We start from the raw sequence: 24,025 nt of genomic DNA, 5'->3' as shown, positions 1-24,025 counted from the left end.
ACTATGGAGACATCTGATGCCAGGGCAAAATGAGAACCCTATGGCCCCCATCACTGTTGGTTCTTCTCCAGTGAAGCAGGGCAGCCAGACTGCACAGTGCTCACTGACAGTACTGAGGAGGATCTCATCTCTACGCATCCTGGAAGGGCAAGTTTCTAATCATTGAACACTGGGATAAGTTGAGACAAACACTGAGTTAGATAAAAATTTTCAATAGGTGATTATTTTTGTTAGCGGTCAAAAATTGACTATAGACTGAACTTCATTTATAGATATAAATATATTTCATTTCTATTTAAAATGCAAGTGCTTTTAGAGGGAGTGTTTTTCTCTGCCATCACCATTTCCTGCTGTTTTACAGGTGGTTCATCTCTTGCCTACCTGCCCTTCCTGAGTATATGTGTTAGCTTTTACCTTCTGGATCACTTTTATTTTTTTCCCTCCAGGGCTATTGCTGGGCTCGGTGCCTGTACCATGAATCCACTGCTCCTGGAGGCCATTCCTCCCCCTCTTTTGTTGCCCTTGTTGTGGTTATTATTTTTGCCATTGTTGATGTTGTTCGTTGTTGGATAGGACAGAGAGAAATGGAGAGAGGAGGGGAAGACAGAGAGAGGGAAAGAAAGACAGACACCTGCAGACCTGCTTCACCGCCTGTGAAGCGACTCCCCTGCAGGTGGGGAGCCGGGGGCTTGACCAAGATCCTTACAACGGTCCCTGCGCTTTGCGCCACATGCGCTTAACCCACTGCGCCACCGCCGGACCCCCTCTGGATCACTTTTTAAAAGATGCAGTGCCAGGAAATGAACCCAGGGCCTTGTGCATGCATAATACTACTGACAACTCCCTAGCCCAATGTGTGTGTGTGTGTGTGTGTGTGTGTGTGTCTTCTTTTACATTTTACTTATTTATTTTGGATAGAGAGGGAGAGAAAAATTGAGAATAAAGGAAGAAATAGAGAGGGAGGGAGAGTACTACTTCACCACTTGAGAAGCTTTCCTCCTGCAGGTGGGGACCAGGAACTAGAGCAGGGATCCTTGTCCATGATAACTTGTGCATTCAAGTTATAACCAGGTACGCTACCACCCCCACACCCAATCTCTATTCTATACTTTTAGAAAGTAAGGCCGAGAGACAGAGATGAAAGTACTGTCCCATCATCCCTTGGTGCTATCCTTGGTGTTCCCATGTGGTATTAGGGATGGAAGCTAGGACTTCACATGTACTAATGCATGTACTTTATCCCCCGAGTCATCTCCTGGATCTAGACACCCCCCTCCTTCCCTCACTCCCTTTTCTCTCCCTCCTTTCCTTTCTTGCTTCTCCCACCCTCCCTTTTTCTGGGAATTTTGTGCATATGCAATTTCACTACTCCTGGCCTGGCATTTTTTTTTCCTCTTTCAGATAAAGATGGAAGGACAGACATCATAGCACTGGAGCTTCCCCAGTAATATGGTACTCCTATGTGATGCCTGTGTTGGCTTCTTGAATGTTCACACAGCAAAATGTGGACTCTACCCAATGAACTATTTTTCTAATTCCCCCCAAATAACCTTTTTTTTTGCCTGTCCTCAGACCAGGAGTTCTTTTTCCCCAGACACTTCATGGCTTAAGGCTTTCTAGGTCTTTTTTTTTTTTTTTTTCCTACTCTACCTAGAACTGTCTTTTGAAGGTGTTTTTAGGCTTTTATATTAATTCTGTGTCCTAGTCCATAAAAATACTTGATGTTACATTGAACTGCATATGTTAGTCTAATTGGTATTCTGGGTTTTAAAAGGAGAAGGAATTTTATTCAATGGGATAGAATCACTTACTTTTAGTAATTTTATTTAGTTAACAGAGAGAGAACAACAGGATTTACTTTGGTTTATGCTTATCTAGGGACTGAACTCAGGACCTTACACAGGCAAGCCCCATATCCTACCCACAGAGTTATTTCCTAGCTGTAGAAATGAATTTCTTTTTTTAGAAATGGATTTTTAAGAAATATTTTATATATTGGGTAGAGACAGAGATAAATCAACAGGGAAAGGGAATGTAGGTAGCTAGAAAGAGAGACACCTTCATTGCTTCTCCACTTGAGAAGCTTTCCCCCATGCATAGACTGGGGGCTTGGATCCAGGTCCTTGTGCATTGTAACGTGTATGTTCAACTGGGTGCTCCACTACCTGGCCAGAAATGATTTTTTAAAACCACTTTATTGAGTTAGACTTTATATGCTATAAAAGTCACTCAGTTAAAAATATAAAATGAGAGTAATTCTCAGATGTCCAAGGAAAGATTGGTAGAATAGATGGGTTATTTCCTGACTATGCTGCTTCATGGACTAGAAAACCCTTAAAAGAAAGTTTGGGGAACCAAAGGCCAATTTTTTTACTTAGCTAAATTAAGAGCCTTAACATAGGAACAACTCACTATCATCCATCATCATCATTATCCCATTTTTATAAAAGTACATTTTAACACTGAAAAGGTAGTGACTATATAATTCCAGAAAAATATAGCTCTGTTTTATATTGAATACTTTTAAACTTGTTTCAGGACCATTGGAATGAATTATTACAATAAACAAATCACTTCACAATATAACACAACAGAAAGTTCTTTTTGTATAGCTCTCTTAGGACTATAATAGTAACAGTTCACATACTCCCTTCCCCTCAAAAAATTAGTATACCTGGAATCAACCTAGGTGTCCAACAATAGATGACTGGCTAAGAAAGTTGTGGTATATATACATAATGGAATACTACTTAGCAATAAAGAATGATGAATTTACCTTCTTCACCTTATCTTGAATGGAGCTTGATTTTATTATGTTAAGTGAGGTAAGCCAGAAAAAGGAGGATGAATATTGGGATGTTCTCACTTAGGGATAGAATTTGAGAAAAAAAAACAGGAAGGGAAACATAAAGTAGAACATGGAGTTTGGTGTGTTATACAAAAGTAAAGGACTCTGGTGGGATGTAGTGGTGGTGGTGGAGCTTTCAGGTCCTGGTGAAAGATGATAGAGGAAGACCAAGGCTGGGGGTGAGAGTGTTTTGCAGAAAATTAAGATGCTTTACACATGTTTCAACAACTGTATCTACTATAAACCATTAATCCCCAACAAAAATTATTCAGAATATGAATGAGTGGGAAGTACAAATGAAGTACAGCCACTAACAGATAAACCAAGTATTACAAATTAATAACATAGTCATTCTGAAGGAGGTAGAGATGCAAATTACTAACCAGAGTGACTGTGAAACTTGGTTAGGTATTTTTATTAGTTTGCTTTATTTTGTTTCTTATGAAGATAAGGTCAGCAGTTTTGAAACTATGTTTGTCCTAGAATTGAACCATAAATATACATATTGCAGATATTAAAAGTCAGATTTCTTTTTTTTTAATTTCTTTATTGGGAAATTAATGTTTTACATTCAACACTAAATACAGTAGTTTGTACATACCTGACTTTTCCCAGTTTTCCATATAGCAGCACAACTCCCACTAGGTCCTCTGTCATCCTTTTTGGACCTATGTTCTCCCCCACCCCCCACCCCACCCCAGAGTCTTTTACTTTGGTGCAATATGCCAGGGCTTGAACTCAGGACCTCACGCTTGAGAGTCAAGCGCTTTATCCACTGCGCCACCTCCCAGACCACATCCTTTTCTTTTCTTTTTAAAAATTTGTTTCACTTGATAGAACAGAGAGAAATTAAAGTGGGAGAGGGAGAGAAAAAAAAAACAGAGACACTTGCAGCACTGCTTCACCACTTGTGATATGAATGCTCAACCAGATGCGATTTTTTTTTTTTACTTTAAAAAAATTTTTTTATTATTTATTTTCCCTTTTGTTGCCCCCTTTTTTGTTGTTGTTGTTGTTGTTGTTATTGATGCCGTTGTTGCTGGAAAGGACAGAGAGAAATGGAGAGAGGAGGGGAAGACAGAGAGGGAGAAAGATAGATAACTTCAGACCTGCTTCACCACTCGTGAAGCCATGCCCCTGCAGGTGGGGAGCCAGGACTCAAACCAGGATCCTTATGCGGATCCTTGCACTTTGGGCCAAGTGCACTTAACCTGCTGTGCTACTGCCTGACCCCCTCAGGTGCAATTTTAAAAATACTTTTTAAATTATCTTTTTATTGGATAGAGACAGCCAGAAATCAAGAAGGGGAGGGGGTGATAGAGAGGGAGAGATGAGACAGAGAGACACTTAGAGCTTCACCTCTCACAAAGCTTTCCCCCTGCAGATGGGGGCAGGGGGCTCGAACCCGGGTCCTTGCACATTGTAATATGAGCGCTCACCAGGTGCGCCACCACCCGGCCCTGCTTCACCACTTGTGAAGCTTTACCTCTTGTAGGTGGGGAGAAGGCCTTGAACCTAGGTCCTTGCTTATGATAATGTATGTGTTGTAGTAGGTGCACCATTGCCTAGCCACAGAATAAAGGAATTTCTGTGCTCTCGAAATTTTTCCCCATGATTCTCTCTCTCTCTTTTTTTTTTTCCAAACCATTCAGTTGCTTATGGTATATACACAAAATTGAGCAACCGTTCACCACTAACTCCACTACCCTTTCAGCATTCCTAAAATAAGCCTCTTATCTGAACAGTCACTCTCCATGCTTCTTTTCCCTAGTCCCTAGCAACCACTGATCTACTGAATCTATTGGACATTTTACATAAAAGGAATAATAACATATCACACGGTGTTTCTACATGCCGTATTACACCTCATGTAATACAGTCAAGGCTTATCTATGTTGTAGTATATATCTGTATTTCATTCCTTATAATAACTGCATAGTACTCTATTGTAGGGATACTACATTCTGTTTATTCATCCATCATTGGTAGACATCTAGGTTGTTCACACACTTTGGTTATTATAACCAATACTGCAACGATTATACATATATTTCTCTTGAGTATATACCTAGGTGTGAAATTTCAGCACTACTAAACTGTTTTAAATTTTTAAAAAAATTTTATTTATGAAATGGAAATACTGACAAGACCATAGGATAAGAGGGTTGCAATTCCACACAATTCCCACCACCAGAACTCCGTATCCCATCCCCTCCCCTCCTATTCTTTAACGCCCCTGGGAGTATGGATCCAGGGTCATTATGGGGTACAGAAGGTGGAAGGTCTGGCTTCTGTGATAGTTTCTATTCTCAACATGGCCATTGGCAGGTAAATTTATACTCGCAGTGTTTTAATTTTTATTTTGGTAGTGTTCATGTTTTTTGTTTACTACAATGGAAATAGATTACTCAGCGAATTAAGGCTGACACCACCTGTTATAAGACATTGACTTTACAAACCCTATAGTATGTTACACTGGAAAGAACATGGCATTGTTTCTGTGGTCCTTCTGTCAAGGATGATAATAGTTTCTTCATGAGAATTCAACAGACAGTTCTGAATAACTGATCACTATTCCTCAAGAGTCTCAGAGTTGTGAAAGACAAAGGAAGAGTGAGGAACTATTGTAGCTGACTGGAGATTAGTCAGAAATAACAACCAAAGGTCTTGTGGGATCTTGGAACAAAAAAGAACACTAGTGGAAATATTGATAAAGCTTGAAAAAAGGTATTTAGTTTGACTATGGTATTGTTAATGTCTCACTGCTACTAAGAATTCATGGCTATTTAATATATTAATTAACACTGGGAAAGGCTCTGTGAGGTTTCTATAATAACAATTGAATGTCTGCAACTTCTCTGTTAATTTCAAGGTAGTTAAAAGCAAATAGTTTAAAAAAACAGAGGGAGGGAGGGAGGGAGGGAGGAAGGAAGGAAGGAAGGAAGGAAGGAAGGAAGGAAGGAAAAGCCAATCTAGTCTTAAATCTGTTCACACATCTGTAGATCAGCTTGGCTTGACTGACCATGGTTAAACTCAGCTTCCATTTGTGCTTTATATTTGGTCTGCTCTATGGGTCTTTCATTCTCCTTGTATCTGAGACTGCTGATGCTCGTTTATGTTGATGGCAGAATTCTAAAAGAAAGACCAAACATGTCTGTAGCACATCATAAACCAACCCTGAAGTTGTTGTATTGCACCAAAGTAAAAGACTCTGGGGTGGAGGGCAGGGGAGAGTACTGGTCCTGAAAAAGGATGACAGAGGACCTAGTGGGGATTGTATTGTTTTGTGGAAAACTGAGAAATGTTATGCATGTACAAACTATTGTATTCACTGTCAAATGTAAAACATTAATCCAATAAAGGAAAAAGAAAAGAAAAAAACAAAACTTCCTGGCATGGCATACTCACCCCTCTCCTTACCAAAGAAGTGACCTTGGCTCTGAAACTGAAAAACTATTAGAAAGTGACTTGTAAAAAGAGTAAAGACCAATAATGAGTGTCTCAATATTGACACCCACCCACTGCCCCCCCCCCAGAAAAATACAAGCCCAAAGTCGAAGGATTGGAGAGTGCATTCTTCCACTAGTGGACAGGCTTGCAGGGTCACTTGGCAAAGGGCATAAATGCAGCTTGAGGGAGGGAAGCTGGTAATGACTGTGCATCTACCACAGATTTCTCCCACTGGGAAAAGCAACCTTGGTCTGTGGTTGAAGTCAGTGACAGTGATTCTCAATGGGGGGTGGGGTCAAAACTCAAGTATGTATGATGCCTACTTGTCTAATTTTACAAGGTTTCTACTTAATCTGGACAGTTTCCAGGCTGGGGTCTCTCCCTTGGCAACCAATGGCAAGGAAATGGACATAGGCTTGAGAGGTTACTTTGTCATATGTTCTGCCTATACTGCTCCCCTCTACCCAACTATTTCTAGGTCTCTACCTTCATTTATCCTGTGACTTGTTTCCACTGTTCTTCCCCAGTGTTCTGGTCTCCTGTTATTTCACAGAAGCCCTACAAGTATGCAGGTCAGATCACATGCTTTCTTGCACTTGGCCTTCTTCCCAATAGGGTGGAAACACTTTTGAAATACTGTATTTCTGCTGTCTCTGCCACTGTTCCTGCCATTGTTGAATTCGTGTTTTCTAAATGAGCCTAACCTGTATTTTAAGTTAATGCTATTGTAGTTGCTCTTGCCCCCTGTGGTGGTTTATGTAAAAGGAGTAATTTTGGAATTTTCCCCTAATAAAATAAGTTGATTCACATAAGAGTTTAGTCTCCTCCTTGGACAATTTAGTATGGTATAACTTGTGTTCTGAATCTGATAAAGTCACATACTTTTCTCTTAAGCTTTCCAACTTTGATCAAATGCCTGAAAATTCAAGATGTTGTTATTATAACTGGATTTGTATTATTCTTAAGAAGTAATGACTAACAGTACTACTAATTATAAATCTAATTGTCCTAATGAAAATCCTTGTTGGCCTTCTCACAGATCTCTAGACTAGCTATGCTTTTTCTCTCAGGTTTTAAATTTTTTACTCATTAAATAATTATTAAAGATTTGCTTTATGCTAGGGCATGTGATAGGCCCAGGGGATAGAATAGTGAGCATCTATATTATCCCAGTAAGTAAAAAATTAGAATACTATTTTTTACTATGAGAAGTGCAAAAAAAAGAAGCAGTTCATAGTGCTGTGAAAACCTTTAGGGTGCAGTTGGGTCTAGTGTTGGGAAGCAGGCTACCTGTCTGAAGTGAATCCTAGCTGGGATCAGAAGGATAAGGAGCTAGAGACTGGGACTAGATGGAGCATTCTGGGCAATGGGATCAGCAAACAGAATGGCCCTTGGGGGGTGGGGGGGAGAAGATGATTCTTTGATGGAATGAGAAAGGCCAAAGTGGCCTAGAGTAAGGAAGATGAGAAATTAACAAGGCTTTAGTAAGTAGGGTCTAGGAACAAAAAGGCATTATTGGCCAATATGAAGATTTTCACGTTCTGCTTATTTTTAACTTTTTAGATAGTGGTGGAGAGAGACAGAGAGACACACCACAGCATTAAAGCTTCCTTTAATGTGGTGTAGACAGAGCTTGAACCTGGGTCATGCACATGGCAAAACAGTACACTATCCGAGTGAGCTATTGATATTTGGCAGTCCTCATTGCAGGAAGTCATTAAAAAAGGTTTGAAGCAGGGTAGTAACAGGATCAGGTTTGTATTTTGGAAAAAAAAAATTAGATTGATATATAATGGTAGATGGTATGCTAATTTTAAGTGACCAGAAGACAGATTATGATGATTCAGAGAAGAGCAGTGGTGAGGTACACAGAGCAAAAGATATACATTGAAGAAATGGATCAGGAAGAAAAAAAATCACTGGGATTTAGAGATATGGCTATGGGAGTGTAAAAATAGCAGGAATATCAATTATGACCTGCTTAGCATTCAATGAGAAAGAAAGATACTCTGTTGTTATGTCAGTTGTTGATCTCTCCAAGTGAGATAACCTTTTTCCTTTCAAAGATTCAGAAATGAATTCAGAAAAAAGATTCAGAAGTTAATGCTAAAGAAGTTACCTTTTGCCCCATGATTAGGTAAATAATCTTCTTTCCAAGATTCAGAAGTAAAGTTAATGCTCAAGAAGTTACCTCTTGCCCCATGATCAAAGGGATAGGATAATAATTGCTAGTTCTCTGTTGTTCTTGTCAGTTGTTCTTGTCAGTATCTGCCTTCCTCTCTTCCCAGAACTAAACCCTCAACCATTACTTCCTCCCCCCTCTCATAAACTGGGTTTTCTGACAGTCTACCAAACCAGTAGCTTGCTCAGCCCTCTCATTGCTCCTGGCCTCTTTTGCTCCTTGCCTCCTGAATGCAACTAGCAGTTTCTGTGTTTGAACCTTGGCATGCAGACCTCTGTCTATCTGGTATTTCATTATATTACTAGTCTGAGTTTCACTTTTTACTTCATTTAACATCCTGACTCAGGAAGCCCCACTTCTTCCAAAAAGTTAAGCTCCTCTATTCCAAACATTTGTTGGGTTTAGTTTGGTGGAGGAGGGATTCTTATATTTATTTAGTTGTTTATATTATTTTAACTTATTAACATGGGTTTACAGTACTTTGCGAGTTTAGTTGCGCACTTACATATTGTCTACAGCTCACTGCATTTATCACCACTGCAGTGCCATCTCACACTATTTGGAGCTCTCCTCCAATCCCTTCCTCATCCCCTCTCCAGTACCCTCTGATAATCCCTATAGTTTCTGTAGTCTGAGTCTGGTTCTTCCCACTCCCACTAGGGTTATTCCCACCCACCAAACCAGCAACCTCTTTTTTTTTTTTTTTTTTTTTTTTTTTACTGAGAGGGAGAGATATGTAGAAGGTAAAATATCTGTAGCACTGTTCACTGCTCATGAAGCTTCTCCACATAGGTGGAGACTGAGGACTTGAGCTCTTGTCCTTGCATATGGTAGCATATACACTCTATCAGATGACCCATCAGTTGGTCCCTCATGAATTTGTTTCAGTTGTGTATATTTTACATATGAGTGAGATCAATCAGTAGTTACCTTTCACTTCTTAGTTCACTTAGCAAAATCACCTCCAGTACCATACACGTAGTCCTGAATGCTACAATGTTATTGTAATGGCTGAATAGTATTTCATTGAATGTATGTCCCATAGTTTCTTTTTTTATTTATTTTTTATTTAAGAAAGGATTAATTAACAAAACCATAGGCTAGGAGGGGTACAATTCCACAAAATTCCAACCACCCAATCTCCATTTCCCACCCCTCCCCTGATAGCTTTCCCATTCTCTATCACTCTGGGAGCATGGACCCAGGGTCATTGTGGGTTGCAGAAGGTAGAAGGTCTGGCTTCTGTAATTGCTTCCCCGCTGAACATGGGCGTTGACTGGTCGGTCCATACTCCCAGTCTGCCTCTCTCTTTCCCTAGTAGGGTGGGTCTCTGGGGAAGCGGAGCTCCAGGACACATTGGTGGGGTCTTCAGTCTAGGGAAGCCTGGCTGGCATCCTGATGACATCTGGAACCTGGTGACTGAAAAGAGAGTTAACATGCGAAGCCAAACAAATTGTTGAGCAATCATGGACCCAAAGCTTGGAATAGTGGAGAGGAAGTGTTAGGGGGGTACTCACTGCAAACTCTAGTGTACTTATGCTTTCAGGTATATATTTTGCAGTAGTCTACAGATACGTGTGAACATATGCTCTCTCTCTCTCACAGAAACTGGTGTATATCTAGGTTTTGGGACTTTGTTAGAAAGTGAACCACCTGAGATGGAATTAGAGTATACTATGAAAGGAAAGGTCTCACCCGAGTAATGAAGTTGAAGGGTTGTCATTCCACACGTGAAGTCTCTGGACACAGTCTGAAGTGAAGCATGTTGAGGTGGCAATCGTTGTGTTGGTTAGGTTGTGATCAGCAGATGCAATATTATTTGATATGGATTGGGAGAGGCATACGGGAAAGTGGGCCCTATCCAAGGGTTCCAGGACTGGGGGAAGTAGAGGCTCTATAGTGGAGATGTGAAGTTCCTGCTGTCTTAGGGTTCAAAAAGACAATGGATAGTTAATGTTATCATCACATTATTTGGTAATTGGGTTAACTTTGAAAAGTCCTTTTGTTAGGGTTTGCTGTATAGTACCCAGTATCTTGTATATAGCTGTGCTATTGGTTGCTTCTGATCTACTTGGTCTAGGCTTTTGAGAGAGTCTGCATATCAATTATACAGCCTATATATTGAAAAGATTCAGTTTGTGTTTTGAAAAACTTCGAGACATACAATTAATTTTCCCCCTCTCATATTAATTAACTAGTGATTTATATGTCTACATTTTACTAGGAGTGTACGTAAACACCATTCCCACCACCAAAAGACTGTGACCCATCCCTCCCACCCACTCCCACCCCCCACTGTCCCAGGAAGCTGCATATCTACCCCTCACCACAGGGTTTTTACTTTGGTGCCCTACTTACAATTTGGTCAGGTCCTGCTTTTAGTTTCCCTTTCAGATCTTCTTACTCAACTTCTGTTGATGAGTGGGATCATCCCCTATTCATCTTTATCTTTCTGACTTAGCTCACTTAACATAATTCCTTCTAGCTCTGTCCAAGATGGGTCAGAGAAGGTGGGTTCATTGTTCTTGATAGCTGCATAGTATTCCATTGTGTATATATACCACAGCTTTCTCAGCCACTCATCTGTTGTTGGGCACCTGGGTTGCTTCCAGGTTTTAGCTATTATTAATTGTGCTGCTATGAATATAGGAGTACACACCTCTTTTTGGTTGGGTGTTATGGACTCCTTGGGGTATAATCCCAGGAGAGGAATTACTGGATCATATGGAAGGTCCATGTCTAGCCTTGTGAGAGTTTTCTAGACTGCTCTCCACAGAGGCTGGACCAATTTACATTCCCACCAGCAATGCAAAAGGGTTCCTCTGTCCCCACATCCTCTCCAGCATTTGTTGCTGCTGTCCTTTTTGATGTATGCCATTCTTACAGGAGTGAGGTGGTATCTTAGTGTTGTCTTAATTTGCATTTCTCTGACAATCAGTGACCTAGAGCAGTTTTTCATATGTTTGTTAGCCTTTTGGATCTCCTCTGAGGTGAATGTTTTGTTCATATCCTCTGCCCATTTTTGGATGGGGTCATTTGCTTTTTTGGTGCTAAGTTTGCTGAGCTCTTTATGTATTTTGGTGATTAGTTTCTTGTCTGATGTCTGGCATGTGAAGATCTTCTCCCATTCTGTGAGGGGTCTCTTTGTTTGTTTAATAGTTTCTTTGGCTGTGCAGAAGCTTTTCAATTTGATGTAGTCCCATTGGTTTGTTTCTGCTTTAGTCTTCCTTGCAATTGGGTTTGATTCATCAAAGATGTCCTTGAGGTGTAGGTGGGAAAGTGTTTTACCAATGTTTTCCTCTAAGTATTTGATTGTTTCTGGTCTGACATCCAGGTCTTTGATCCATTTGGAGTTGATTTTTGTATCTGGTGAGATAAAGTGGTTCAATTTCATTCTTCTGCATGTTACAATCCAGTTTTCCCAGCACCATTTATTGAAGAGAGCCTCCTTTTTCCATTTAATCCTTTGGGCCCCCTTATCAAAGATTAGATGTCCATAGGTATGTGTTGTATGCTTTACATTGGGTTGTTCTAGTTCTTCCCCGCCAAGAAAATTGGATCAGTCCAGTTAATTTCGCGGGCTGCTCGGCCCCGCCCCAAGGAACCCCGCCAGAGTTCCAGTGGTCCAGAGTTGGAGAGTTGCAGAGTAAGAGAGAGTGCTTACGCCGCCGCAAAGAGACAGCAGAGTTCTGTTTGGTGATTAGTTTGGTTTAGTTTATGAATCGTTGTTCCTGAATAAAGAAATACAGCTTCCCTGCCCAGCTGTATGTCTCTGGTCGTCTCTGTTACCCGCCCGTGAAGCTAGCCCGGCCAGCTAGAACTTCTGAAATTTTTAACAACAAATGGCTCCCAACGTGGGGCTGACCTGCGCATCTCTCAGATAAGTAAAGACAATTTGGCTACCTATACACTATGGCCTTCTCTTCTGCTTGTGAAGAGATCTCCAAAAGCCTCTGCTCTTTCTTCACGAGACTGTTTTGCTGTTTCTGGAACATTTATCTCTGGACTACTCTGCGGTTTCCACTCGCTCGGGCGAACTCAGAACAGCCAGCGGGAATAGCCAGCGGGTGGGAGGCGAGGCACGGAGCTGCTGTTTCCACCTGGTTAAACAGCCAGCCAGCCGGCTGCGCCCAGACAACCCCGCGCACTGCGCCCGCAGCCCTGCAGCCTGCAGGAGGTTGACGCCAGCACACAGGAGCCCGATGCCACCACACAGGAGCCTGACGCCAACACGCTGGAGCCCGATGCCACCACACAGGAGCCCGACGCCAGCACGCAGGAGGCTGACGCCACCACGCAGGAGGCTGATGCCACCACGCAGGAGCCCGATGCCACCACGCAGGAGCCCGATGCTAGCACGCAGGCCAGCCCACAGGAGCCGGCTCTCCACCGCGTGGCGCAGGGCACTGGACACGTAATCCCTCCATGCTGCTCGGCCACTGTGAGCAGGGCAGCAGACATGACAGGGCCATGGGGCAGGGCCACGGTGGCCTATCATGGCCGCCACCCCTGGGCACCTAGGCCCACGCCTTCTACAATGGTGGCCTGCCCGCCCTCTTGCTATAAATTCTGGAATGATCCCGGACCTCCCGCACCCCCGGGCTCCCTGCTGAAACTGGGCACATGAGATCTCCAGCTGCTGGTCCGGTCTGAAGGCAGACATTTAGTTAAAAAGAAAAGGGGGAATTGTTGTATGCTTTACATTGGGTTGTTCTAGTTCTCCCCTGCCAAGAAAATTGGATCAGTCCAGTTAATTTCGCGGGCCGCTTGGCCCCGCCCCAAGGAACCCCGCCAGAGTTCCAGAGTTCCAGAGTTGGAGAGTTGCAGAGTAAGAGAGAGTGCTTGCGCCGCCGCAAAGAGACAGCAGAGTTCTGTTTGGTGATTAGTTTGGTTTAGTTTATGAATCGTTGTTCCTGAATAAAGAAATACAGCTTCCCTGCCCAGCCGTATGTCTCTGGTCGTCTCTGTTACCCGCCTGTGAAGCTAGCCCGGCCAGCTAAAACTTCCGAAATTTTTAACAACAGGTGTGGGTGTCCCATAGTTTCTTTATCCAATTGTTTGTCAGTGGGTGTTTAGGTTGATTTGGTATTTTGACTATTGTGAATAGTACAGCTATGAACAAAGGGAGTACATATGTCTTTTCTAATTTTTTAAAATATTTATTTATTTATTCCCTTTTGTTGCCCTTATATCTTTTCTAATTAATATTTCCATGTCCTCTGTCTATATCCTTAGGTGTGGTATTGCTGGACCAAAAGGTTTTTTCCTTTTCATTTTTGTAAGGATTTTCCATATAGTTTCCTCCATCCATTCCTTCCGTCTTCCTTCCTTCCTTCCCTTCCCTTCCTTCCCTTCCTTCCCTTCCTTCTCCTTTCCTTCCTTCCTTTCTTCCCTCCCTTTCTTCCTTCCTTTCTTTCTTTCTTTCTCCCTCATCTTCCTCTTCTTCTCTTCCACCTCCTCTTCCTCATCCTTTTTCTTTTTTGCCTCCAGGATTATTGCTGGAGTTCAGTACCAGCACTAAGAATCCACTTCCCCTGGTGACCTTTTAGTTTTTCTTTTTACTTGATAGGACAGAGAGAAATTGAGGGGGAAGATAGAGAGGGAGAAAGACACCCGCAGACCTGCTGCACTGCTCACGAAGCGTCCCCCCTGCAAGTGGGGAACTGGAGGCTCAAACCTGGGTCCTTGCTTGTGTCCTTCCATATAGTACTATGTCTGTTTAACCAAGTGTGCCACTGCCAGGCCCTTCCATATAGTTTTCTTATGGGGCTTTCACCAATTTGCATTCCCACAAGCTGTGTACCAGAGTTCCTTTTTTCTCATGTCCTCACCAGTATTTGTTACACATAATTTTTGATGTAGGTCATTCTCATTGGTGTGAGGTAATATCTCACTATAATTTCAATCTGTGTTTCTCTAATAAGTGGTGATGAACTTTTTTTTCATGTTTGTGGACTTCCCATATATCATCTATGAAGAAGTCTTTATCCAAATTTTTTGCCTACTTTTTTAATTGAGTTATTTGTACTTTTTATTGCTGAGTTTTATTTCTTAATATATTTTTGATAATGATCCTCTGTTAGATGTGCAAATATCTTCCCCCAATTTCTAGTTGCCCTTTTACTTTTGTAGTGATTCTTTTAATGTGTAAACCTTTTTAATTTTTATGTAATCTCATCTGTTTTTTTTTGTTAGTTTGTTTTTTGCTTTAATTTCCCTTGCTAGTAGGGTTGGGTCTCCAGATAAACCTCTCATGTCAAGGTCCTAGAGTGTATCACCTATGTTTTCTTCTATGTATTTTTTATTAGTTTCAAGCCTAATAACTAAGTATTTAATCTACTTTGAGTTCATTTACGTATGGTGTTAAATGATGGTCTAATTTTGTTTTCTTACATGTGGCTGTCCAGTTTTCCTAACACTACTTGTTGAACAGACTTTTGAAAAATGTTTTTATTGGGGGATTCATGGTCTACAGTAAATATAGTTGTTGGTACATGTGTAAACTTCCTTAGCTTTCTCAAAACACAAAGAAGAGACATTCTTTTCCCCATTGTGTGGTTTTGGCTCTTTTGATATTGGTAAAATATGTTGGAATTCTTTGTATGTTGGGGATCAGAGTTTCATTTGAGTGTCAGGATTGGAAAATAAACTTCATTACACAACTAGTAGTGAGAGACAAGAGGGGATATAGGATTTGGGTCACACAGTGTTGGTATGCTTCCAATTCTGCTTTTTTTTTTTTTTTTTACCAGAGCACTGTTTAGCTCTGGCTTATGGTGGTGCGGGGGATTGAACCTGGGACTTTGGAGCCTCAGGCATGAGAGTCTGTTTGCATAACTATTATGCTGTCTCCCCTCTGCCCTCTAATTCTGCTTCTAAAACCCCTTCTCTTTCATTGGTTTAATCTCCCCTGCTTAACACTGTATTCTATTTACATAACCACTGTTAACTAAGCACCGCCCTGCCTGCAGGGCATTGGTTTAATCCCCACTGGTTCATGATGTCTTTTTGCTCCGCCCCCTCTCATAGTACACCCTGATTTCCACCAGTCTTTTTTCGCTCCACCCTCTCCATGTCACATCCTGTTTCCACCCTACTTGGCGAGTATATATAACAGGATTGTGATTAGAGAGAGCTTAGTTTGTGCTGCATTCCACATGAATAAAGAGATACTGCTTCCCAGCTCAGCCATGAGTCCCTGGTCATCTGTCTCCCACCTGCGAAGCTAGCCCGGCAACACAGCATGCATGTCACAGTGAGATTCTGCTGAGTTGTCTCTGCCAAATCTCTTTGCTTAATCTCCCCATTCAGGCTCACTGTCTCTTATTGGATATGTGTGAATAAAGCTATGCAAAGAATAGACTTCTTATGGGTATACATAAATATAAAGATATTAAGATAATAAACAACTTGAGGGCATGCATAATTGAATGAATTCTTTCATAGTATGCAGACTGCTCCAATATATACATTGGAAACTTATTAACTCCGTTTCTAGTGATTATATAAGATTCTGTGTTTACTCTGCAATTCCTGACCTTAACCCAAGAATATCAGATAAGGCAGGCTTCATGGAAGCCTGAAGGGCCTATTGACCACTATCTGTGTTTACCTTGATATGTCCAAAACTCCCCTGGTGACTAGAGACTGAACTACAGAGACAACAAAAAAATTTCTGACATGTCTGCTATAATACATAACTATTAGTAATTACGAAAAATAGTTCAACAGAGACATAACAAGCACTATCATTCAGGAGTCTATCAAGAAATCAGATTCTCCAACACTTTGTCATAAATTAAATATCTCTGTGTGGGCTTATTTCTGAGCTCTCTGTTCCATTTCTTTCTTGAACCAATACTATATAGGTTTGCCTATCTATAATCTATCTATCTATTTTATTGAATAGAGACAAAGTTGAGAGGGAAGGGGACATAGATAGAGATGGAGAGAGAGAGAGAGAGAGAGAGAGAGGGGAGGGAGAGAGAGAGAGAGAGAGAGAGAGGGAGACTGACTCAGCACTGTTTCACGAGTGAAGCTTTCTCCCTGCAGGTGGGGATGGGTGCTTGAATCTGGGTTCTTGCACATGTCCGTTCTCCCAGGTGTGCCATCACCTGGCCCCTCAATATTATACTGCTTTTAACTATGTTTGTATGAGAGTACTGTGATACTTTCTTTTTTTCTCTTATTTCATTTTATTGTTACTGTTTTTGCCTGCAAGCTTATTATTGCGTGTTGGTGCCAGTACTATGAGGCCACAGCTCCTGGAAGCCATTCCCCTCCCCCACTTTATTCAGTAGGACAGAGAGAAATTGAGAGGGTAGAGAGAGAGAAAAGATAGATACCTGCAGATCTGCTTCACCACTAGTGGAGCATCCCCACTGCAGGTTGGGAGCAGGAGCTCAAACCCTTGTGCATAGTACGATGAGTGCTTAACAAGGTATACCATCACCTGACACACACACCCCCATTTTCTCCCTTTTCTATCATAATTTCTTTTTTAAAATTTTTTTAATTTTTTAATTTTTTATTTTTTTAATATTTATTTTATTTATTTATTCTCTTTTGTTGCCCTTGTTTTATTGTTGTAGTTATTATTGTTGTTGTTGTTGTTGTTGGATAGGACAGAGAGAAATGGAGAGAGGAGGGGAAGACAGAGAGGAGGAGAGAAAGATAGACACCTGCAGACCTGCTTCACCGCCTGTGAAGCGACTCCCCTGCAGGTGGGGAGCCGGGGTTCGAACCAGGATCCTTATGCCGGTCCTTGTGCTTTGTGCCACCTGCGCTTAACCCGCTGCGCTACAGCCCGACTCCCAATTTTTTTTTTTTATATTGCCAACAGAACTATTGCTAGGGATTGGTGTCTGCACTACAAGTTCTCTATGAGTTCACTCCCTTTCTCTATTCCTCCCTTCCTTTTTTCCTTTTTCTTTTTTATGTAAGACAGAGAAATTGAGAGAGAGGAGGGGGGAGAGATAGGGAGGGAGAAAAACAGATACCTGCAGACCTTCTACACTGCTAGTGAAGCATTCTCCCTACAGATGGACAGAATTTCTTCAGTAGTTCCACACAGATTCTTGGTTGTTATTTCCTTGAAGAATTTCATTAGGATTTTGGTAGAGATTACATTGAATTTATAAAATTCATTAGGTAACATGGCTATTTAACAGTATTTTTTTCTAAAAAATATATTTCATTTGCTTTATTTATTTTTAATTTTTATTTATAAAAAGGAAACACTGACAAGACCACAGGGATAAGAGGGGTACAATTACACATAATTCTCACCACCAGAACTCCGTATCCCATCACCTCCCCAGATAGCTTTCCTATTCTTTATCCCCTGGGAGTATGGACCCAAGGTCATTATGGGGTACAAAAGGTGTAAGGTCTGGCTTCTGTAATTGCTTCCCCGCTGATCATGGGCATTGACAGGCAATACATACTCACAGCATGTCTTCTCTTTGCCTAGTGGAGCGGACCTCTGGGGTAGCACAGCTCCTGGACACGTTGGTGGGGTCATCTACCCAGGGAAGTCCAGTTGGCATCATTGTAGCATCTGGAATCTGGTGGCTGAAAAAATAGTTAACATATAAAGCCAAACAAATTGTTGACTAATCATGAACCTAAAGGCTGGAATAGTGCAGGGAAAGACTTGGGGTCTCTATTTTGAAAATAGCTTGTAGGTCTATTTTAGGTATATTCCAAAGGGCCTGTGACTTTACTTGATTTTGCCTGAGCCTGACATCTGATATGCAGGTGGACCCAAAATATTGTCTGGGGAGATGATATCATGGCTGGAAAAACAGCTAGAAAGATGGATCAGGGTTGTTTTGTTCTAATGAGAGAAAGATGCAGAAGAAACCAGAGAAGGAAGACCAGAGCACTATTCAGCTCTGCTTATCATGGGGCTGGGGACTAAAACTGGGACTTTGGAGCCTCAGGCATTAATGTGTTTTTGTACAACCATTATGCTATTTCCCCTCATCCTATACATTGATTTTGTATCTTGCCATTTTACTGAATTTATTGTTTCTAATATTTTTAGTGGAGCCATTAGGGTTTTCTTTTTATAATATCATGCCATATGCAAATAGCAATTGCTTAATTTCTTCTCTTCTAATTTGGATTCTTTTTATGTCTCTTTCTTGTCTAGTTACTCTGTGTAGGAATCATAGGACTATATTGAACAGCAGTGGCGAGAATGAATGTTCCTGTCCCAAATTTTAAGGAATAAAATTTTATTTTTTCAACATTTATGATGCTTAGCCTTGGGCTTGTCATATATGGCCTTTATTATATTGAGGGTTATTTTTTTTCCCTTGCCTCCAGGGTTATTGCTGAGGCTGGGGCTGGCACTGGCATGGGCACTGGAACTATTTATCTACTGCTCCTGGTGACCACTTTACCCCCATTTTTATTGGATGGGACAGAGAGAAATTGAGAGGAGAGGGGAGGGGAGATGGAGAGGGAGAGAGAAAGACACCTACAGATGTGCTTTGATGCTTGTAAAACATCCTCCCTGCAAGTGAGGAGCTGGGGGCTCAGATCTGTATCCTTGCTCAGGTCCTTGTACTTAGTACTATGTACACTTTACCAGATATGCCACTGCCCAGCCTCTTTGAGACATAGTCTTATTGTTTTCAATTAATTAATCATTTTAAATCATAAATAAGTACTATATTTTTTAATGTTCTTTTAGCACCTATTATTAAACTAATTTGATTCTATTTTTCTTTTTGTTGATGTGATGTATTACACTAATTGACTTGTATATGCTGAACTATCCCTGAATCATTGGTGTGAGTCTCACTTGATCTTTAGGCATTATTCTCTTGATGTGTTGTTGGACTTGATTTACCAAGATTTTGTTGAGAATTTTATATCAATACTGAATAAATTTCTTCTTATTGTTAAAGCATTTGGGATGTGTTTGGGTTTAGAAAGGGATTATTATGCACATATATTCATGGGAACTTAAGTTCCCATTTATTTTTAAACCAAAAATACAGAAACTCCCTGCTGAAGTGGGGTTGGCAGTAATGGAACAGCCTGTCTTGGCATGTTGCTTTCCTGGCTGCTTGGTTCTCTGGTGGAGGCACAGTGGTTGGTGGAATTGTAAATTCACTATGGTCCTGTCAGGACTGAGAACATATGAATGCTTGCTACACTGTCACCTTTTTATACCCAGTATTTCTGTGATCATTCTGTATGCTTCCCTTGAAGGAGCTATTCAGGTAGTCACACCCTTTTTAGTTCTTGAATCAAGCTCAGCTTCAGCAAGGTAATGCCATCCTCTAGCAGGAGAAATCAAAGTTCAGGTGCCAAAGCAGTGTCTTATGTTTCTAGATTCCAGTCTCCTGAAGAGTTCTTTCCTTGAAATTCTCAATCTCTGTGGCAATTAGCATTCTTGTTTGTTCCTAGAATCTACTATAGTAGTCTGGAGTATAGTAGTTGCTTGGTAAATACCAGTTGCATGGATGAATGAATAAATGGAACATTCTATTTGTAGCATGTCATGTTGCACAGTTGCTTTAAAACTATCCTTGGGTAATTTTGTACAGTGTGTATAAATAGCCTAACCATTCACAATTGTGTTTTTTTCCCTAGCCAGTGTACCAACACTTCTGAGACAGGTGAACATATATGTTTTTAGTTTCTCTTGGCCCCAGTCTGTGCCAAGGATTTGCTATGTTCTTCTGTCTTCTACTCTGTTCTTTCTTCACTCTTCCATCACATAAATATTAAATGCCACGATTTGTATGTGTTATGGTCTGGTTTAGTGGCTAGAGAAATTTAAAAAGAGATATAGTCCCTGTGCTTAAGAAGGACAGAGCCTTATAGGAAAAGCATGATGAAACTGACATGGACAGGAGCCTGGCAGTAGCACACCCATTGTTGAGCCCACACATCACCATGCACAAGAACCTGGGTTCAAACTTCTTGTCTCCACCTCAGTGGAGAAGCTTTATGAGCGGTGAAGCAGTATTGAAGGTGTCTCTTTTTCCCTCACTCCTCTCAATTTTTCTTTGTCCTATCAAAATGAAAGGAAGGAAGGAAGGAAGGAAGGAAGGAAGGAAGGAAGGAAGGAAGGAAGGAAGGAAAAAGAAAAAAAAAAAGGAAGGAAGGGAAATGGGTACTGGGAACGGTGGATTCATCCTGTTGGCAATAACCCTGGTGGCAAAACTAAATAAATTGATGTGGATGTTGAGGTATATGTTTTCTGTAATGGAAAGTTGTCTAGAACTATGTGTAACTTCAGGAAAGAGCAGGAAGAGTGTCATTATTGAGACACTAATGTAGTCATGTCCTCAAGTGTGAGTAGATGCTCACCACTCATCTTCACATAACAGAAACTCTTCTCAGTTCTTCTTCTTCTAGCATTTGCCCTTCTTCCGTAGCCAGTCAACAGCGACAGGTTGAGCCTGATATAAAGTTTCAAGACCTCCTTTGAATCTGGAGAGGTGGCAGTCGTTGACTATGTGGGTCATAGTCTGTCTGTAGCCGCAGGGGCAGTTTGGGTCGTCTCTGGCTCCCCAGCGATGGAACATAGCGGCGCACCGGCCATGGCCTGTTCGATAGCGATTGAGGAGGGCCCAATCATAACGTGCTAGGTCAAAGCCGGGTTGACGCTTGCAGGGGTCTGTGATGAGGTGTTTGTTCTTTACCTCAGCTGACTGCCAACTCTGTTTCCAAGAGTCTGGAACAGAGAAGTTCATTGTAGGCGTAGGGGACCAGATTGGGTGACGAGATGTCAAGCATTGGACAGGGTGGGTGAAGATATCCCCGTATATTGGCAGGTCCGGTTGAGCGTAGCCGTGGGAAATAAACTTAGATGATGCTGCATCCCGACGAATATCTGGCGGGGCGATGTTGCTAAGAACTGGCAGCCATGGAACCGGGGTGGAATGGATGGTTCCAGAAATTATCCTCATGGAGGAATATAATTTGGAATCGACCAAGTGGACATGGGGTTTTAAAGAAAACAGCAGCCTAAATGTGTAGGTTCCAGTGGGGGAATTTTGATCTCTATATTTAAGTATGTATACTCTTGTCCACCTTCACTTACTCACTGTTCCCTTATTCTGTCCCCTTATCCCATATAGACTAGCAGACAGAATTATATGTGAGTGGTGCATGTGTTAGAGAATTTAGCTCACTGAACACAGCAGAATCTGAAGTCTTGTTTATTTGCTAGCCACCATTTAATTGTAGTATCCTGTGGCAAATGTTAAACTTCATGAACTTTCTCTCTTCTCAATTTCTAGGTCAGGCTGTTCCTGCAGGATCCCATGTTCGACTGAATCTCCAGACTGGAGCAAGAGAAGTGAAACTTCAAAGCGATGACCAGTTCAGAAATAATTTAAAAGGGCTGAAAAAAGGCAGAAGGTACAGTGTTGACCCTAGGAATTAGAATGATTAAATTAGCAATGATTAAAATAATGATAATAATAACTTTATAAGTGATTTTAAGGATGTAATCTCATACCCATAGAAGGTGTGTGTAAGTCATTGTATCTACCACCAAAGCTTTCTGTCCAAGCTCTCCCTTCCATAACCACCACAGATTTCATGTCTAAGAGACAATTTGGTTACCATTTTTTTCCTGCAAGTTTGTTTGCTTTAGTTATCTGTATTCCACATGTGAGCAAAACCATCTGGTAGCTGTCTTTCATCTCTTTACTTGTTATACTGAGCATAATCACCTCCAGACCCATCCATTTTGACACAAATGATGCAGTCTCAGCTTTTTAATTGCAGAGATTTAATTCTGTTGAAAAATATTCCATAACTTCTTTGTCCAGTCATCTGTTGGACATTTAGGCTTGCTTCCTATTTTGGTATTTTCAATAATGCAGCTATGAATATCGTATCATGCATCCTTTCAAATTAGCACTAACTTTTTAACACTAAGATAACAATTAAATGTATCTTACTCAAATTCATGTGACTTGAAACTTCAAAATTAGTAGCACAGAGTTTGTGATAAATCTTTCAGTGTTGTATGAAAGTTTACTTAGTTTACTATTTACTTAGAAGGAAATAGTTTGCAGAGAAAGTTGGTGCTTTATAAAAGGCTTTAGGGGGAATGCTTAACCTGCTTTAAGAATGAAGCTATTTTTCCCAGTACTTTAAGAGCACCCATTTGAATCTCAACAATTAATGCACTGATTACCAGATGAGTCATCTATTCATTAAAACAGGCCTGGTAGGCTTCTGCTTTGCAGTAATACTTCCTTGGTAAACAATAAAATGACATTTAGAGTCTCTAATTCAGACTAACTTTACCTCTTGTTAGTTCATATTAAACTAGGCTTTCTTGTAGTAAGAAAGTTTTCCAGTGGCTAGTTATTACTTTTAATAACTTTAATAACCAGCTCAGATTATTTGACTTTGAATAATTTGTAGTCTCTGTGTTTCTTTGCACTAAATTACAAAGTTTCTTTGCTCTTGCCTGCATACAGGAAAAGGATGTTTGTAATACCACTCCACCAAGAAGTCTATCCAGGTTAGGGCAGTTTTCAGTGTGGTAAAATTTGACATTATATTGTTATAAATAAAACAGGGAAATACTTGTCCTTACAGTCACCCATACTGGAAAGAAGCTTATTCTTCCCATATCTGAACTCAAATCATATAATTTCTTTTTTACAGCCATCTGAAGAAAAAACAATCAAATCTCACTGTGATAGTCCTTACTAAACTCTCTCTGAGCCCATGCTTACATGGGCCCATGCTTACACACATATACACATTTCAGTGTTTCAAAGTACTTCAGAAAGTATTTATTTGTTTGTTTGTTTGTTTATTATTGGATAAAGACAGAGAGAAACTCGGAGGGGAGGGGGAGAAAGGGAAGGAGGGGGAGAAAGAGAAGGAGAGAGATAGACACGTGAAGCCCTGCTTCACCATTTGTGAAGCTTTCTCCTGTAGGTAGGTACCAGGGGCTTGAACCCATGTCCTTGCACACTATAATGTGTGCACTTAACCAGGTGTGCCACTGCCTGGTCCCGAAAGTCTTTTCATATATCTTAAGTCAAATTTTATATGTGAAAAGCCTTTTTTTTTTTTCTTTTAAGAATACCCACTTAGGGATTTAATTGACTTGGAGGATTATTTTTTATTGGTTTTTATGCTAGGAGAAGTTATCTCTTGGGGCTAGGGAGATGGCTCAGTAACAGAACACAGACCTTGCATGTATGAGGCCCTGAATTTGATCCCTAGTGCCACATAATAAGAAGAAAGACAAAGCTGTATAGAATGTCATAAATTGTGAAGTAGTGTTGTGGTGCCCCTCTCCCTCCCCCTTTCCTCTCAAAAAAAAAGTTACCTTGCTAATACTTCATGGTAAATCATCAGTCAGAACATTTAATGCTTTCTCTGTGTTCGTATCTAATAGAATAGAAAGTAGGGCCATCTGTGTGGATGTGGTAGGCACAACATAAGAGAAATGTTGTCCCCACTTCTGCCTCTTTACTTGGGGTTTTTCTGAGGGTCTTGTCCTGGAATGGCTTCTAGCATCTGCTGGACATGCCCTCTTCCTA

The 24,025-nt window shown here is 40.9% G+C and overlaps 1 protein-coding gene across 2 annotated transcripts in view; it reads left to right on the top strand.

The window, feature by feature from the left end:
• The window catches only part of SIL1 (SIL1 nucleotide exchange factor), a 315,958-nt gene that overhangs the window by 173,306 nt on the left and 118,627 nt on the right, over positions 1-24,025 (top strand). For both annotated transcript variants that reach the window (XM_060178915.1, XM_060178910.1), the window contains one exon: positions 21,749-21,869. In XM_060178915.1, the coding sequence (XP_060034898.1) occupies positions 21,749-21,869 (121 nt within the window). The remainder of the gene's footprint in view (positions 1-21,748; positions 21,870-24,025) is intronic.

This window comes from Erinaceus europaeus, chromosome 2 (genome assembly GCF_950295315.1).
Source record: "Erinaceus europaeus chromosome 2, mEriEur2.1, whole genome shotgun sequence".
In the NCBI taxonomy this organism is placed as follows: Eukaryota; Metazoa; Chordata; class Mammalia; order Eulipotyphla; family Erinaceidae; genus Erinaceus; species Erinaceus europaeus.
This window is presented reverse-complemented; position numbering and strand designations above follow the sequence as displayed.